The sequence below is a fragment of the Carcharhinus amblyrhynchos genome, chromosome 8, assembly GCF_965287045.1.
Source record: "Carcharhinus amblyrhynchos chromosome 8, sCarAmb.v2.hapA, whole genome shotgun sequence".
Lineage (NCBI taxonomy): Eukaryota > Metazoa > Chordata > Chondrichthyes > Carcharhiniformes > Carcharhinidae > Carcharhinus > Carcharhinus amblyrhynchos.
Window position 1 is genome coordinate 83,146,741 of NC_137331.1, and position 16,127 is coordinate 83,162,867.

The 16,127-nt window shown below is 41.2% G+C and overlaps 1 protein-coding gene and 1 non-coding gene across 7 annotated transcripts in view; both read left to right on the top strand.

Moving 5' to 3' along the window:
- The first annotated feature begins 3,692 nt into the window (after positions 1-3,692).
- LOC145346722 (copine-3-like) overlaps positions 3,693-16,127 on the top strand; it is a 63,210-nt gene continuing 50,775 nt past the window's right edge. The window contains exons 1-2 of one of the 6 annotated variants that reach the window (XM_080194363.1): positions 3,693-3,740; positions 14,590-14,748. In XM_080194363.1, coding sequence (XP_080050489.1) covers positions 14,620-14,748 — 129 coding nt within the window. In that variant the 5' untranslated portion in view covers positions 3,693-3,740; positions 14,590-14,619. Of the gene's footprint in view, positions 3,832-3,856; positions 4,130-4,540; positions 4,560-14,210; positions 14,323-14,589; positions 14,749-16,127 lie in introns of those variants that run through there. The other 5 variants (XM_080194360.1, XM_080194362.1, XM_080194361.1 and 2 more) reach the window with 5 other exon arrangements.
- LOC145347176 (U2 spliceosomal RNA) lies at positions 6,910-7,096 on the top strand. Its single transcript, XR_013887819.1, has one exon. It is a non-coding gene; the product is annotated as a U2 spliceosomal RNA (small nuclear RNA).

Genomic DNA, 16,127 nt, shown 5'->3' on the forward strand with positions numbered 1-16,127 from the left:
AATATAAAAGTAGGGAGGTCTTGCTGCAGTTGTATAGGGCACTGGTGAGGACGCAGCTGGAGTACTGTGTGTAGTTTTGGTCGCCGCACTTACGCAAGGATATTTTGGCCTTGGAGGGAGTGCAGAGGCTGATTCCGGAGTTGAGGGGGTTGAACTATGAGGAGAGGCTGAATAAACTAGGCTTGTACTCGTTAGAGTTTAGAAGAATGAGGGGAGATCTCATTGAGACGTATAAGATGTTGAATGGGATGGATAGGATAGAGGTGGAGAGGCTCTTCGCACTCAGAAGGGACAGTAGGACTAGGGGGCACAGCCTCAAGATAAAGGGGGGCGGTTTAGAACAGAGTTGAGGAGGAACTTCTTCACTCAAAGGGTGGTGAATCTCTGGAATTCTCTGCCCGTTGAAGTGGTGGAGGCTGCCTCGCTAAATATTTTTAAGACGCGGGTTGATGGGTTTTTGATAAGAGAGGGGGTTAAGGGTTATGGGGAGAGGGCGGGAAAGTGGAACTGAGCCAAGACAGGTCAGCCATGATCTTACTGAATGGCGGGGCAGGCTCGAAGGGCTAGATGGCCTACTCCTGCTCCTATTTCTTATGTTCTTACGTTCTTCTGAACCGTGCTTCTGCTCCACTTTTATCAGGAAATCCAGTCCAGGATTTTACACCAAACCCTTTCAGGATCCCTTTGTTGTGACCAACTTCCCACTGCCACACAACACTGATATCCGGCCAATACTATTTTTCCAATTTAAAAATTGTTTCACAGAATGCAGTAATGCCTCACAAACCTTAACAACACTACAGATATCTTTCTGGCCTTTCACAATCCAATGCCTTTTCAACCCTCTGTGACTTTACTGAACAGTGATCTGTTCTTGTTTCCAGATTTCTCTGTTCTGTTTAACTCCATCCTTCTTATGAAACTCTTCCTGACCCAACTTCCTGCTTATCTGGACTGTAACTTGTTCTTGAGGGAAGTTGTGCCATTGCAATTCCCTTGTCCTGCCAGCTTCTCCTGGCAGAGTTAAGAGTTGTTCATTCCTAAGTGGTCTGGCTCCAATTGCTCTCAAATTAGTTAAGTTAAAATGTAAAAGCATTTTACCTCACAAGGATCTCAAGTTGCTAAGCAACACTGCATATCTCTGCAGGCTTATTTGTTTAGTCTTCACATCATAGCCCTCAAAGCATAACAGAAACATAGTTCGAACTTTACCAATCCCTGCACATACAAACCCCTTCATTCAGCATGAATCTAACTATAGGTCCCCTCCAGTCACAGAAAAATTAAACCCACCTAAAACTATACCTTATTTCTAATGTTTCCAATGCAGACATAAATCCCTGAAAACTATCTTTGTTTTCCTAACAGCATTAACCATCAAGCACCCAGCAATCAGTCCGAGAGTATGTCATGTAGAATGAAATAATTACGTAATACCCAGGGTGGACTTCATGAATTCTCAGATGCCTGGGGAAGCAATGCAGATTAAATTAATTTCCAAGGACCCTGGGGTTAGCTTGAAAGCACTTTGTGTCAAATGAATTCATTCACAAGACACCCCAAGAAAGACAAAGTGTACCCAGTGATAACTGACTTAGCCCACAGATATCTTAAAGACCAACCTCCTTAGCACAGGCACTCAGAGTACTAAGTGCAGCCTTCCACTGACACCAGTGAGCACTCTGAAGTCAGGGAAGGAGAGACAGCCAAGCACCTCCTTGTAAAATATGCCTTGCAGATAAGATCTAGAGAGAGAGAGATGTAGTGGTATTTGTCAAGGTCATCCTGAGCAACCCCATAACACAGGACTCTCTACAAACTCTTCCCAGGAATGCACACCAACATAAATATCAACTGTTGTTGGAGGGTCATCAATTTGGTGAAAGACAGTCTTTGGCCTACCCAAAAGTTGTTGGCCTTCCACTGCAAAGAGTTGAGTGTTGCAGACTGGCACATTCCAAGGTCCAGGACTATGTGCTGAGGCATACAAGTGTGGGCAGCCGCTGCCAAGGCACAGGAGACAATGGCCCAGTGGTATTATCGTTAGACTATTAATTCAGAGACTCAGCTAATGCTCTGGAGGCCCAGGTTCAAATCCTGCCAGGGCTAATAGTGGAATTTGAATTCAATTAAAAAATATCTGGAAGTAAGAATCTACTGATGACCATGAAACCATTGTCGATTGTTGGAAAAACCCATCTGGTCCTTTAGGGAAGGAAATCTGCTGACCTTACCTGGTCTGGCCTACAAGCGACTCCAGAGCCACAGTAATGTGGTTGACTCTCAACTGTCTCAAAGGGCAAGTAGGGATGGGCAATAAACGCTGTCCAGCCAGCGACACCCATGTCCCATGAATGAATAAAAAAGGATATAAGGCCTTTCAGCCAATGTAGATTGAGGAGCTGACAATCGAGTAAAACCCCTCAGACTGCATGTAACTTTATTGAAGCACCACAGAATGCAATGTAACCAATATATATAGTTTGTAATGAATATTGGACTCAAGAGGCAGCTAGTATAGCACTTGGGGCAAATGGGATCAAAGGTTATGGGGAGAAAGCAGGATTAAACTATTAAATTGGACGATCACCACGATCGTGATGAATGGTGGAGAATGCTCGAAGGGCCAAATGGCCTCCTACATAAGAACATAAGCAATAGGAGCAGGAGTAGGCCATCTAGCCCTTCGAGCCTGCCCCACCATTCAATAAGATCATGGCTGATCTGAAGTGGATCAGTTCCACTTTCCCGCTTTCTCCCCATAACCCTTAATTCCCTTGTCTATCAGAAACCTATCTACCCGTGACTTAAATATATTCAACAAGGCAGCCTCCACCACTTCAATGGGCAGAGAATTCCAGAGATTCACCACCCTTTGAGTGTATAAGTTCCTCCTCAACTCCGTTCTAAACTGCCCCCCCGCCCCTTATTTTGAGGCTGTGCCCTCTAGTTCTGCTATCCTTTCTAAGCGGGAAAAATCTCTCTACCTCTACCCTATCTATCCCCTTCATTATCTTGTAAGTCTCTGTAAGCTCTATAAGTCCTCCTGCTCCTATCTTCTTTGTTTCTCTGAAAATATTGAAATTTATGTAATGTTCTCAAACTGAATTCAAAGTGAATTTTGATCTCAGGGGAAAATGTAAATATCTTTGACTTTTACTGTTATAATAATTGGAAATGCTTTATGTATTTTTCAAATTTTATATGAATAAAGTACATTTTTGCAAAAAAGAATCTAAGTGAATGGAACTACTATGCATTAAATTGATCTTTTTCCATACCCTAGCTATAACTGTAACACTAACATTCTGCACCCTTTCATTTCCTTCTCTATGAATGGTGTGCTTTGTCTGTATAGCACGCAAGAAACAATATTTTCCATTGTATCCTAATAATGTGACACTAATAAATCAAATCATAATCAATGACGCAATGAGTGTCCAGGAACGGTGGAAGGTTTATTTTCTGTTTCAGGTGCTTATAGCTGACATGGACCAACATTCGCTCATTTCTCAGTTCAATTACAGCATATTTTGATGCACCCCACTCTAAAAGTGAACACAATTTCACGTTCAAGTATCGTTTCACTCAATTCGTATTATTCTTCAACATAAACCACACCCAATTTCTCCAGTTTAACAGCTTTCTACTTTGCTCCACCCACAATCACAACCCAGTTGAGCCAGGTTTCAGTTCTCGTTGGCTGTTGATGAGACAAAAATCAGTGTTGGGTTCAGATTGTAAGGATTGTTTGGTCTTTTGGGAAGAGACACCACCCCTGAAGGTGTCCGGGAAGGGGAGTGAACTTTGAACGTTCATTTGGAAATTTCAGTATGTGTGCTGTGGGATTTTTAACCTTAACTCCGTTTCTGTAATGTGTTGTTGAAGGAGGGTCTCTCCGGGTGAGGTGACTCACTAGTCATACTCTCTACAGTCTGGTTCCCGATTCACAGCTGCTGTTTCCACCCTCTTGTGTCTGTCTGCAGTGGGGTGGGAATTGTCTCTCGTGTCACAGGAAGTACTGAATGAAGCGGTAGTGACATTAGTGTAGACCATTTACAATCCTGTTCGCCTCTTTACCTGTCACTTCAGTAAGTGTCATTTCCTCGGTGACTTATTTCCGGAAAAAGTAGGACTTTTACTTTTCTGTTGGTGGTTTACTGTTAAAAATGGTGATACTGTGAGGATGTCTTGTTGAATGCAGCGTCCTATGTGCGCGTCTTGCTAGGGTGTAGTCAGTGTTGAAGAATGCTGAACGGATAATCACACGCATTAAGGAGAAACGGCTGCATAGTTCATGTTCTCATTTATTAGTTAATACTGCACGAAGGAAGTTAGTTACATAAATACATGATCGTTCTGTGTCTTGCCAGGGAGCAGGGCTAATGTGAGGCAAACTGGGTAGCATTCTGCGGCTTAATTTCAGAAACAGTCAAAAGAAGGAGCTGCTGGATTCGCGTTAAATGTTTGCCGCAGTCGGCTGCTAAGCTTTTTTTCATAGACTGGCAGATGTTTGTATCTGATGTAATGAGTTTGTGGTGAGATTATTACATTCTGTTGTAAGTGCAGTACTCCTATTTGCGTCGTCGAACTGCTTGTGTGTGTGTCCCAGATTATTCCTCATTCGTTTTCGGGAATTTCGCCTCATTCGTTTATGGGCGTTACTGCCAAGTTTATGCCCCCGCCCGGAGAAGGTGGTGGGCCGCCTGTTTGGACCACTGTGGAATTCACGTTGCTTATTTGGGACAGTTTTTTAAAAAAGCTTGCAACGATGTGCAATTGTTTTAAAATTGCATTAATAAGGGGGTTAAATTATAATCTATTATTTGCATCTGATTGAATTTCCAGTTGTGTTGTAGAAATTAATCTTCATTTGAACATCTGACTATACCCATCCGATGGAGAAATTTCGGTCCCAATAATGACAATGTTTATCTAGTTCGTTTTCAAAAGGTTTATGAGCAGAGCTTCAACTACTTTTAATGGAAATTATATTGATAATAAACAATGGCAGAGTTAGCATAGATTTACAAAAGGGAAAGCACGCTTGACAAATCTATGATGAGGGAGCAGTGGATGAGGTCTGTTTGGGCTTTCAGAAGGCTTTCCACAAATTTCCCCATAAGAGATTAGCATACGCATGGAATTGGGGATAGTGTATCCTGCACGGTATCTGAAACCCGCACACACTTCATCATTCATTGATTTTGCTTTACATTTGGTTCTCCCAGGTGCTTGAGGTACGGGGTATGACCTTGCTGGAGAGCCTAGTTTGGGGGTGTTTAAGAGATTGGTGGATAGGTTTATGGACGAAAAGGGATTGGTTTAGATTAGTGGGTCAATGTTTTTTTTTTAAAAATAAGACTGGTCGGCGCAACATTGTGGGCCGAAGGGCCTGTTCCGCGCTGTAATGTTCTATGTTCTATGAACAGTGTTTTGTATTGAAATGGTGCTTCAATTTAGTTTGTACCATTGCAGTGCTTAAGAGTTTCTCCTGCAAATCTGGCAATTTGGGACAGGGTAAGAGGCGTCACTAGCCCTTGAGAATCAAAAGATCAAGTAGCTGTTGTTGTATTGTGTGTGTACAGATCGCCCTTTTCCTCCTGAGGTTCTGCTGTTTCAGCTACATCTGAATCAGAATGGGATTCTTCGTTCTCTTCAAGAACTTTTCCATGTCAAATTGTGGTCAGACACAACCCATTCCACAATAAATGCCCTTAAAAATCCACTTATAAGCACAATTTTTGCTCTTTGGCTATGCCAACCCAAAAACCGTGCCTTAAAAGTATACCCTTGCCCCAGTGCCACCAAGATTCTCAGGGCCATTCCCTCATGACTGTACTCCACTCTACTGCAACATCAGGTGGTCTGTTATGGCAGTGACAGAAGACACATCCAGGGAATAATGATCATTGCTGGAACCTTGGATGTAAGATACGACTCAGTGCACATGACTGTGTCAGGCCTCTGCTTAGTCTGTGGGACAGTTTGCCCAGTTTTGGCTACAAGTCCCTAGATGTTAGTGAGTAGAACTGTGAAATATTATGTAGTATCCTGCTCAATTTGGCTGCATTCAGAAACTTATAGGCATCTTCTGCATAGTCCACAGTGACATACAAACCATGATCCTTGCCAGTGGAATCACCACAAATCTTAGCTCAGTGAAAACTGGAGTGAAACCAGGTTATTTCATTGCACCAGCTCTTTTTGATTTGATTAATTATTGTCACATGTATTAGCATATAGTGAAAAATATTGTTTCTTTAATGCTATACAGACAAAGCATTCCATTCATAGAGAAGGGAAGGAGAGAGTGCAGGATGTAGTGTTACAGTCATAGTTAGGGTGCGGAGAAAATTAACTTAATGCAAGGTAGGTCCATTCAAAAGTCTGATGGCAGCAGGGAAAGATCTGTGCTTATGTCAGTTGGTACATGACCTCAGACTTTTGTATCATTTTCCCAACAGAAGAGAGTATGTCTCAGGTGTGTGGCCTTGCTGGGTCCTTAATCATGCTGGCTGCTTTGCATAGGCCATGGGAAGTATAGACAGAGTCAATGGTTGGGAGGCTGGTTTGCATGATGGATCGGGCCACATTCATGACCTTTTGTAATTCCTTGCTGTCTTGGACAGAACAGGAACCATATCAAGCTGTGATACAACCAGAAATAATGCTTTCTAATGGTGCATCTGTAAAAGTTGGTGAGAGTGGTAGCTGACGTGTCAAATATCCTGAGAACGTAGAGGCATTGGTGGGCTTTCTTAACTATAGTATCAGCATGGGGGGACCAGGGCAGGTTGTTGGTGATCTGGACACCTAAAAGCCTGAAGCTTGCGACCCTTTCTACTTTGTTCCAGTTGATGTATACAGAGGTATGTTCTCTTTTACGCTTCCTGAAGTCGATGACAATCTCCTTCTTATCGTTGACATTGAGGGAGAGATTATCGTTGCTGCACCTGTTCACCAGATTACATCCCTTATCTGGGGACCATATATTAAATTGATTTTTGGAGCAGGGTGATGGAATAGGGGCTTGCTCTGTCCACTCCACTTATCAACCTGGTATTGCAGTAGCTTTGGGAACGGTGCACCACCCCCTTTCTGGGGACATTCTCAAACTTCAAAAGCAGTTCTATCTCATTCCTGTACTCCGTCTCATCGTTTGAGATCCGACCCACTACGGTGATGCCGTCAGCAAACTTGAAAATAGAGTTGGAGGGAAATTTGGCCATGGAATCTTAGCTGTATAAGGATTTTCATAGGGGGCTGAGAACACAGCCTTGTGGAGCACCAGTGTTGAAGATGATTGTGGAGGAGGTGTTGTTACCTATCTTTACTGATTCTCCATTGTCCTCATTGCAACTTCACCTCCATCAAATTACTTACAAGCTAGAGTTAACCTACAGGACAAACAGTAAACTGTTCAATCTAAACCACCCTCAATCTAAATCCAAAACTGCCTCAACCTCAGTCACTGAGATTCAGCATGCAAATGATGCTCACATACATCACTCGGAAACTGAGCTGCAGGACACTGCTGATTTCTTCTGAGAAACTTGAAAATGGGTGTTTCACGAAACACCCAGAAAGTTAAAGTCCTCTTCCTGTCACCTCCTACTCCACTGCCATCCCCTACCCCAGTACCACCCTCACTCAAATCAGTAAAGATCACCAGCGAGATCCTGGAATTTGTGGATCATTTCCTATCTATGAGCAAACCCCTCTTGACAAAATTTATTATTGCCTCCAATGTGCCTGCTCAGCCTTCAGCTGACAGGGCAACAGGACATTTGACGACCATGATTTCAAACCCGAGACAAAGTTACTGGTTTACTGGCAATGGTGATCCCCATGCTTATGCATCTTTTAGAGACTGGGCAAGCTATAGCAGGCACCTCAAAGCACTGGAGAAATATCATCAACAGTACAAAATCCTCCCAAATCCACGGCAAGTGATCCAAAAACAGCACCCTCGCCCAAGCCGACACACCCAGTATTGAGGCGCTAATCACTCAAAACCAGCTTTGCTGGGCAGGGCATGTTGCTTGTATGTCTGACACCAGATTCCCAAGAAACTGCTGTACTTGGAACTCAGCCACAGCTACTGGGAGGACGACGAAAACACTTTAGGGATCTCCTTGAAGAGACCAAACATCCCCCTGACACATAGGGCTCCCTGGCTTGTGGCCCACCAAAATAGAAAAGGTTTAATTCAGGAAGATACTGAACAAATCAAGATTTTGGGAGCATGCAGAGCAAAGTGTCAGAAAGGGTGTGCAAACCTCCAAATACCTCATCTTTCCCAATCCAACAAGCACCATCTACTCCTCATGTAGCAGAGACTGAAGATCATCCTTGGGACTTATCAACCATTTCAGAACCTATTGGACCAGATTGGGAACAAATGCTCAACTCGAGGGACTACCTAAGAAGAAGAATTTAAAAATCATTGTTCAGACATTTAACTCCCACTTATATATTTTAGTTTAGCATCTTTTCATTTAGCATACCGTTTGTACACATTAGGAGTTCTAAACAAGAAATAGATAGTTATAGCCAGAAAACAGATTCTCAAGATACCTATGAGATTAAATGCAGTAGTTCTTTGATTTTTGCTGATTAAATCTAGACCACTTAACCATAAAAGCATTTATCTTTTATCAGGCAGTCCTAATGTTAACTGCCTTTTCTGTGATATATGGAGAAGGTATTTTTAGAAAGATTTATAACTGCAATAAAGGGTGATACAAGTCATGCATTTGTATTAACAAGTCTCTCAATCATTGCAATGTTGGAAGATTTGTGCTGATTTAAATTGTCTTTAGTGACTGCATCCTCCCGTTAGTACAATAGAGCTGAGGATACAATAAAGCTCAGGATATTAGAAGTAGAGGAAAAGAAAATGATTACTCACTAGATAAAAGCAAATTACTGCAGATGTTGGATTCTGAAACCAAAAGAGAAAATGCTAGAAAATCAAAGCTTTGACAAAGGGTCGTCTGGACTCAAAGTCAGCTATTTGCTTCCTAGCGTGCTGCCAGACCTGCTGAGATTTTCCAGCATTTTCTGTTTTGGTGGAAAATGATTACTTAACATCTTGCTACATGCATAGAAGTTGAGCCCATCAGCAGCCAAGAATGCAGATACATTTGGCAGTAAATGATTGGGTAAAGAATACTCATTGAATAATCAATGACACTCTGGAAAGTGATCAAGCTATAATCAGTTGCGTCAATTATTAAAAAAAAAACAAATCTTCATTCCATGACATCTTCAAAACCAGTGAAAAGTGATGATTGTGTGGAACTAAAGATCTGATGATCAAATGTGCTGCAAACAAAAATGAACTGTGACCCCAACCAGAAAAACCCCACTAGACATCACATTACTTAATACCAGAAAGTTTAGTAGGGTTTAGTAATTAGATTTATAAATCAATCATTACTTAAATGTAGGCAATCTAGAATCTTGAGGTTGGGTTATCACAGTATGTTGCATTGTGCAAACCAATGGCAAAATATCATTACCTTGCCCTGTCACACATCAGTTTGGAGATGGCAAACAATAGATATTCTATTAGTTCATTGTTTTTATGTTGTTGGCGTCATTAACTTTATTTGTTCTTGGGATGTGACAAGGTTGCATACATTGCCCTGAAAAAGTGTTTGAAATAGATTTGACTCTTGTGAAACATGTTGTTTGAACCATAATAATATAATTAGTAGGAATGGGGAAAATAGTTGGCTTGTCTCAGTCTGGGTAGCAAAATAGTAGCCTTCTTATGTTGTCAAAATACGAATTATACAGAGTAATGTAAACAGAGATGGTATAATTGAAGTGTTCTGTCTCATATTAGTGTGCCATAATTATACTTCATGCGAACAACTTCGAAAATAATTTGGTTTCCTCACCCACTTAATATACCATTTTGTTTATAGTTGTCCCTTCTGTCCTCATAAGAGCAAAATAATTAGGAGCAGGAGTAGGCCATCTGACCCCTTCAGCCTGCTCCACCATTCAATAAGATCATGGCTGATCTTTTTGTGGACTCAACTCCACCTACCCACTTTAATTCCTTTACTATTCAAAAATTTATCTGTTCTTGCCTTAAGAACATTCAATGAGGTAGCCTCAACTGCTTCACTGGTCAGGAAATTCCAAAGATTCACAACCCTTTGTGGGAAGAAGTTCCTTCTCAACTCAGTCCTAAATCTGTTCCCCCTTATTTTGAGGCCATGCCCCTCAGTTCTGGTTTCACCTGCCAGTGGAAACAATTTCCTTGCTTGTATTATATCTATTCCCTTCATAATCTTATGTTTCTGTAAGACCTCTCTCATTCTTCTGAATTCCAATGAGTATAGCTCTAGTCTACTCAGTCCTGGCAAACTAGCATCCTGTCCCCCAACCACCAATTTCTCTCAGGTCTTTGAATATGTTGCGTCCAAATCCGTCCCCACCTTTTCTGCAACTCCATGTTTCCATCCCTGAAACACACATTGCGTGATATCATTAGTAACCTTTATACAAACTGTCCATGCTATAATCTGCCTTCTCACGTTTCTTGTATGTCTGTGGTCATTGAGACAATTTAACAGACCATGCCTCTCCACTGCCCAACGGAGGGAGACTTCCTTCATTTGGCTCATAGTCTCAGCAATCCAGGTAACCAGAGAATCTCCTACAATGGAGGCTCTTACACACTTCTGAGATATATAAGATTTTAAAGGGGATTGACATGATGGATGTTGGATAGTCAATGCAAGACCATAGTTTTAGGCTAAAGGGTGGCAGATTTAAAACAAATGAGGGATTACTTCATTCAAAAGTCATGAATCTGTGGAATTTTCTATCCCAGAAGGCAGTGGATCAGGTGTGTGGGGCTGAATTGCCTCCTCCTGATGTTCTCCTGTACAGTTGTCTTTGAAATATTCCAGGGATCTAACCTTGAGGCCCTTTCAATTTTGTATTTACATATTCCCTCTCAGTAAGGTTATGCAAAAGCACAGCATCAGATTCCACGTGTGCTGATAGCATCAAGGTCCAGCTCAACACTACAGGCCCTATTTTACTATTTTGATTCTAAGTGCTGGGTGGACTTGAATCTGAGAGTATTTCAGATCCGACTTTAAGACCCGTTCTTTGGCGCCCCCATGTGAACTTTGCCTTAAAAAATTAGAGCAATTCCGAATCATGCTGCAGACGCCTGTGGGTGGGGCTTAATGCACCCAAAATCCAGCAGCTCTGATTGACGCTTCTAACTGTGCACGTGCAGAAAAAAAGAATGTGGCCCCCCTGCCACATCGCTCCCAGGCTGGATAATGCCTCTCCTGGCCGCCACGGACATTGCCACAATGAAATTACTGACCCCCTTATCTTCCCACCTCCTCCGCCATGCAAACTAATCACGGGCCCATCCTCTTCCTTCTCTCCTCTCTCCCCAGTGATGAGGGGCAGTGGAGCCCCTGCTTCCCCCTGGCTGATCTCGGGCAGAGGGGCAGCAGAGCCCCCGCTTCCCCCTGGCTGATCTCGGGCAGAGGGGCAGTGGAGCCCCTACTTCCCCCTGGCTGATCTTGGGCAGAGTGACAGCCAATGCCAACCCCGACCCCTCCCCACGCAAAGTTTTTTTCGCCCGAAGAAAGGCGCAACTTGATGGTAAAGTCGAGCCCTACGTCTCTTGACTTCTCTACCACCTATATTTGTTACACCGCATATTGGATGAACAGAAATTTACTCTGGTTAAAAATTTGGAAGAACAAAGCTATTGTTTCAGCTTCACCATCAACTCCAGTCCTACACCACCAATTCCTTACCCTTCCCTATCCACTTTCTGAGGCTGAACCAGATTCTTCAGAATACCAATGTCCTTTTGGACTCTAATCTCTGCTTCCAGCCCCATATCCTTCCCTTCTACCTCCCTTAATATTAGCCTAACTATTGCTAAAATCGTCATATACGCTTGGTTGCCTTCAGATTCCACTATTTCTATATTCTGCAGGCCAAGCCTTCCATATTAGTCATCCAGTAATTTGAGCTCATCTAAAACTCTACTATTTGTATTCTAATATGCACCTAAGTTTCAATCAACTATTGGTCCCTTACTTGTAGACTTCCAGCCTAGCAATGCCTCAAATTTATATTTCTCATACCTCTGTTCAAACTCCAGAACTCTCCATTCACCTGATGAAGGAACAGCATTCCAAAAGCTTGTGGCGTTTACTATCAAATAAACCTGTTGGACTTTAACCTGGTGTTGTGAACTTCTTACTGTGCAAACTCCAAAGCTGCAGCAATATGGTTGACTCTCAACTGTTTTCTGAAATGGCCTGGCAAACCTTTCAGTTTAAAGGGCAACTGGTGATGGGCAATGCCCATGTCCTATGTATGAATAAAAAAAAATCTTCCTATGGCCTCCTCCAGCCCTCTAACCCTCTGAGAGTCCAGTCCTGTTTTGCATCTCTGACATCCTTCACCTTTCATTTGTAGCTATACTTTAACTCTTCAAATCCTATAAGCTTTAGAATTCCCCACTAAACATATCTGCTTCTCTATCTCGATCTCCCACCTTTAAACCTCGTTGCCCTAGCTTTTGGTGTGCTTTGCTACATTAAATATAGCACCATCTATAGATGTCAGGGGTAAGTTTTTCACTCAGAGTGGTGGGTGAGTGGAATCGACTGCCATCAGTGGTGGTGGAGGCAAATTCGATAAGGTCTTTTAAGAGACTTCTGGATGAGTACGTGGGACTTAATAGGATTGAGGGTCATAGGTAAGCCTAGTAGGTAGGGATATGATTGGTGCAACTTGTGGGCTGAAGGGCCTGATTGTGTGTAATTTTTCTATGTTCTATAACAATGCAAATTGTTAGTGTTGGAAATCTCAATTCTGCCCATATTCTCTAGCTAAAACAAAGAAACATGATGAATGTCCGCGATCATAAGAGGCTGTGGTTGCATTTGTGGTTTTTTTTTAAACTTGATGCCTTTCACTATACAAACCATAAGCAATGTGAAACCATTTAGTTTGCTGGTACATTAACATTGTAACATCAATGCCTTAGCCTTGCTTTATGAAATCAGATGGATTGCAATCTTGACATTGAATTTGGATAAATCCAACATCTTGATATGGTGTAGTCTTAGTTCTAAGAAGTTACTTTGACAATCCCAGATGTATCATCAGCGTTTGTTCAATATTTTCATTTCATAAGAAGTGATTGCTTATTCTGGGCTGCTGAAAATTATCTTTTGCAATTCTTCAAATTGGTTTAACCAGACAAACATGCATTTGAGCTGCGCTTTCAGCAATAATTCCCTGATATAACTAAATTATGGACCTGGGGTAAATTTTCCAAAAGACATCAATGAGGAGAGGGTAGGGGTTCTTTTTGTTTGGTTTATTTTATCTTGGTTTGATCTGAAGGTAAATGATTACTACTTGCATGCTATTAAGCACTTGATTAAACTTGCTGGTACTTGAAGCTAAACCAAGGACATGGTATATGGATGACTGGGATTGCGTTGTTACATGTAATATATTTCAGAAAGTAACATGATTAAATTACAACAATAATCTTTTCATAGTGCTGCATTAGTCAGAATGCCTAAACACACATGCTTGTATGGAGACTGTTAACTTTCAATATTTGTCAATATAAATTCAAAGTGAACTGAACTTTAAATTGAACTATTGACAAATTGATATCTAAAATTATTATGTAGTTTGCATATATCAAAAATAATTTCCTTTAGAATTCATGCTTTTGACATTTAATTTGTACGTTTTCCTATCCACCAGAATTCTTTTGTTGACTGCTAAATTGTACACAAAGAACTTCTGGTAGTTTTAAATAATGAATACCACTACATCAGTTTGACTTGTCTTCATGCTTCAATTAATTCGAGATAAGGTTCAAGTCCTGTAAGTAATGCCTAGTTGTAAGTTGAGTATTCTATCATGCTATCTTGTAGCGTGAGAGATGTTCCAAACACCATTCCACAGACTTGCAACTTATTCTTGAATTCACTTGAGTGTTTTTCAATTATAGCCAGGTGATCAGGAACGTGCTGAGTCAAGGCTACGTAGTTTCTTTCAAAGAGTTACTATAAAATGTGTAATATTGGGAGCCACTGAGCAGTTTGCATTCCTGCCATGGTAATATGTGAAGCGAGTGGCGAGGGAGCTTTTTTATTTATTCTTACTCCTGATGTGGGTGTTGCTGGCAAGGCCAGCATTTGTTGCCTGTAATGAATTTTCCTTGAACTGAGTGGCTTGCCATCACCATTTCAGAGGACAGTTAGGAGTCAACAACGCAGGCCAGACCAGGTAGGGATGGCAGATTGTTATCATTGCTGATATTACTTTTCAATTCCACGTGATTAATTGAATTTAAGTTCCACCAGTTGCGATGGTGGGATTTGAAAACTTGTCCCAGCATATTAGTCTGGGCCTCTGAATTACAATTCCAGTGACATTACCACTCCATCACCATCTCTTCCCCCATTAATTCAATTCATATTTTTATAAATATTCCATTTTATGCACACTAATTCCTGATTTTAAAAGTTGACAGTTTACTTAATTGTTCCACAGATTATTCTTCAGCATTTGGCAAGTTAGCAGATGGCACAGTGTGTGACTAAAGTTGAATTGAGCATTTCCTGTGAGAATCTATTAGATAAAGATGTTGGTTCCAAGTCTGATCCACTATGTGTGTTCTTCATAAGTACTGGTGAGAATCAATGGGCTGAGGTAAGGAGTTCTGTCCTATGTATATTTCTTGTTGTGAAATTGGTTTTTCAAGAGCTTGATGAATCGATGGAATTTTTTTGAAGCATCTGTTTACTTTTGATATTAATCTAGTTCAAGATGCTTTGATCTAATTTAATCAATACTTAATATTAGCATATATATTGGCCATGCTAAATTCCCCCTCAGTGTACACGAACAGGTGCTGGAGTGTGGTGACTAGCGAATTTTCATAGTAACTTCATTGTAGTGTTAATGTAAGCCTATATGTGATACTGGTAAGTAAACTTAAAAAGTATTTTCTTATTTTTCCTCAACTTATTTCCATTTTATGTATCAGAATGTTCCAATGTTTTCATTTTGTTGTAAATGTTATTAGTAATGAGAGGAATTCCTATGTAATTTTGTATGTTATCATTATTGGCTCTCTTGACTGCCTGCTGTAGGAAGATTGGTTAAAAGGAATTACAAACCCTATCACTCCCCTTTACCCTCTCCACCTTCTTACCATCCAGTTTCCTGCCCTGCTCACTTGGAACTGTTGACTCACAGAATAATAGAAACTTACAGCAAAGATGGAAGCCATTCTGTTGTTATGTCTCTGCTGCCTCTTTGAAATGTTATAATTCCTGTGGGGAATCTGTAAACCTAAATAACCAACTTTGCCAAGTGACTTGAAATTAAGAAATTGCCAACAAGATTTCACTTTTTGTAATTTTTTTTCTTCATGAATCAGAAATTAAACATGAATTAACAGGCAAATGATATTTAAATAAAAGATAAATTTCATTATAAATTGTCCACAAAGTACATCTTGCACAACCACAAGTATCATTCTCACTATCGTGTTCTTTATTCATGGGGTAGGTCAGGCATCTTATCTCACAGAAGCTTTTACCTCCTGAGTTTCTATGTCAGGCTACAACAATCTTGACAGTGTAATGTCCCAGAATTTATTTCCAACAGATCAATTAGCAATACCCTGTATCTGGTCCTCTGATACAAATTCTATGCTTCTTTAAATTCCTGAGCTCTCTGCCTTCCATTGTTTGTCATCCACACCCACTTCCCTGTCCCTCTGTGTACCATTGTGAGACCTTGTCCTCCTCACTCCTTATGCAGCTGTCCTTCCTCAGTGTTCCCCTTGTCTTCATTAGGCCACAATTCCCACCCTATCAAACTCACCCTGCACTCTTCCCCTGGTCAAATGTTGGATATTTTGTGGCATTGACTGGATGAGTCCCATAGTATAATCCTGTCCAGATTAACACTGGTGTGTGCCACCAACAGCAAAGAGATCCCTGTACTGCCTAAACTAAGGCACAGTACTGACCCCAGATGGTGACAAAGGAGGATCCTTTGTGTTATGGAGACGGAGCAGG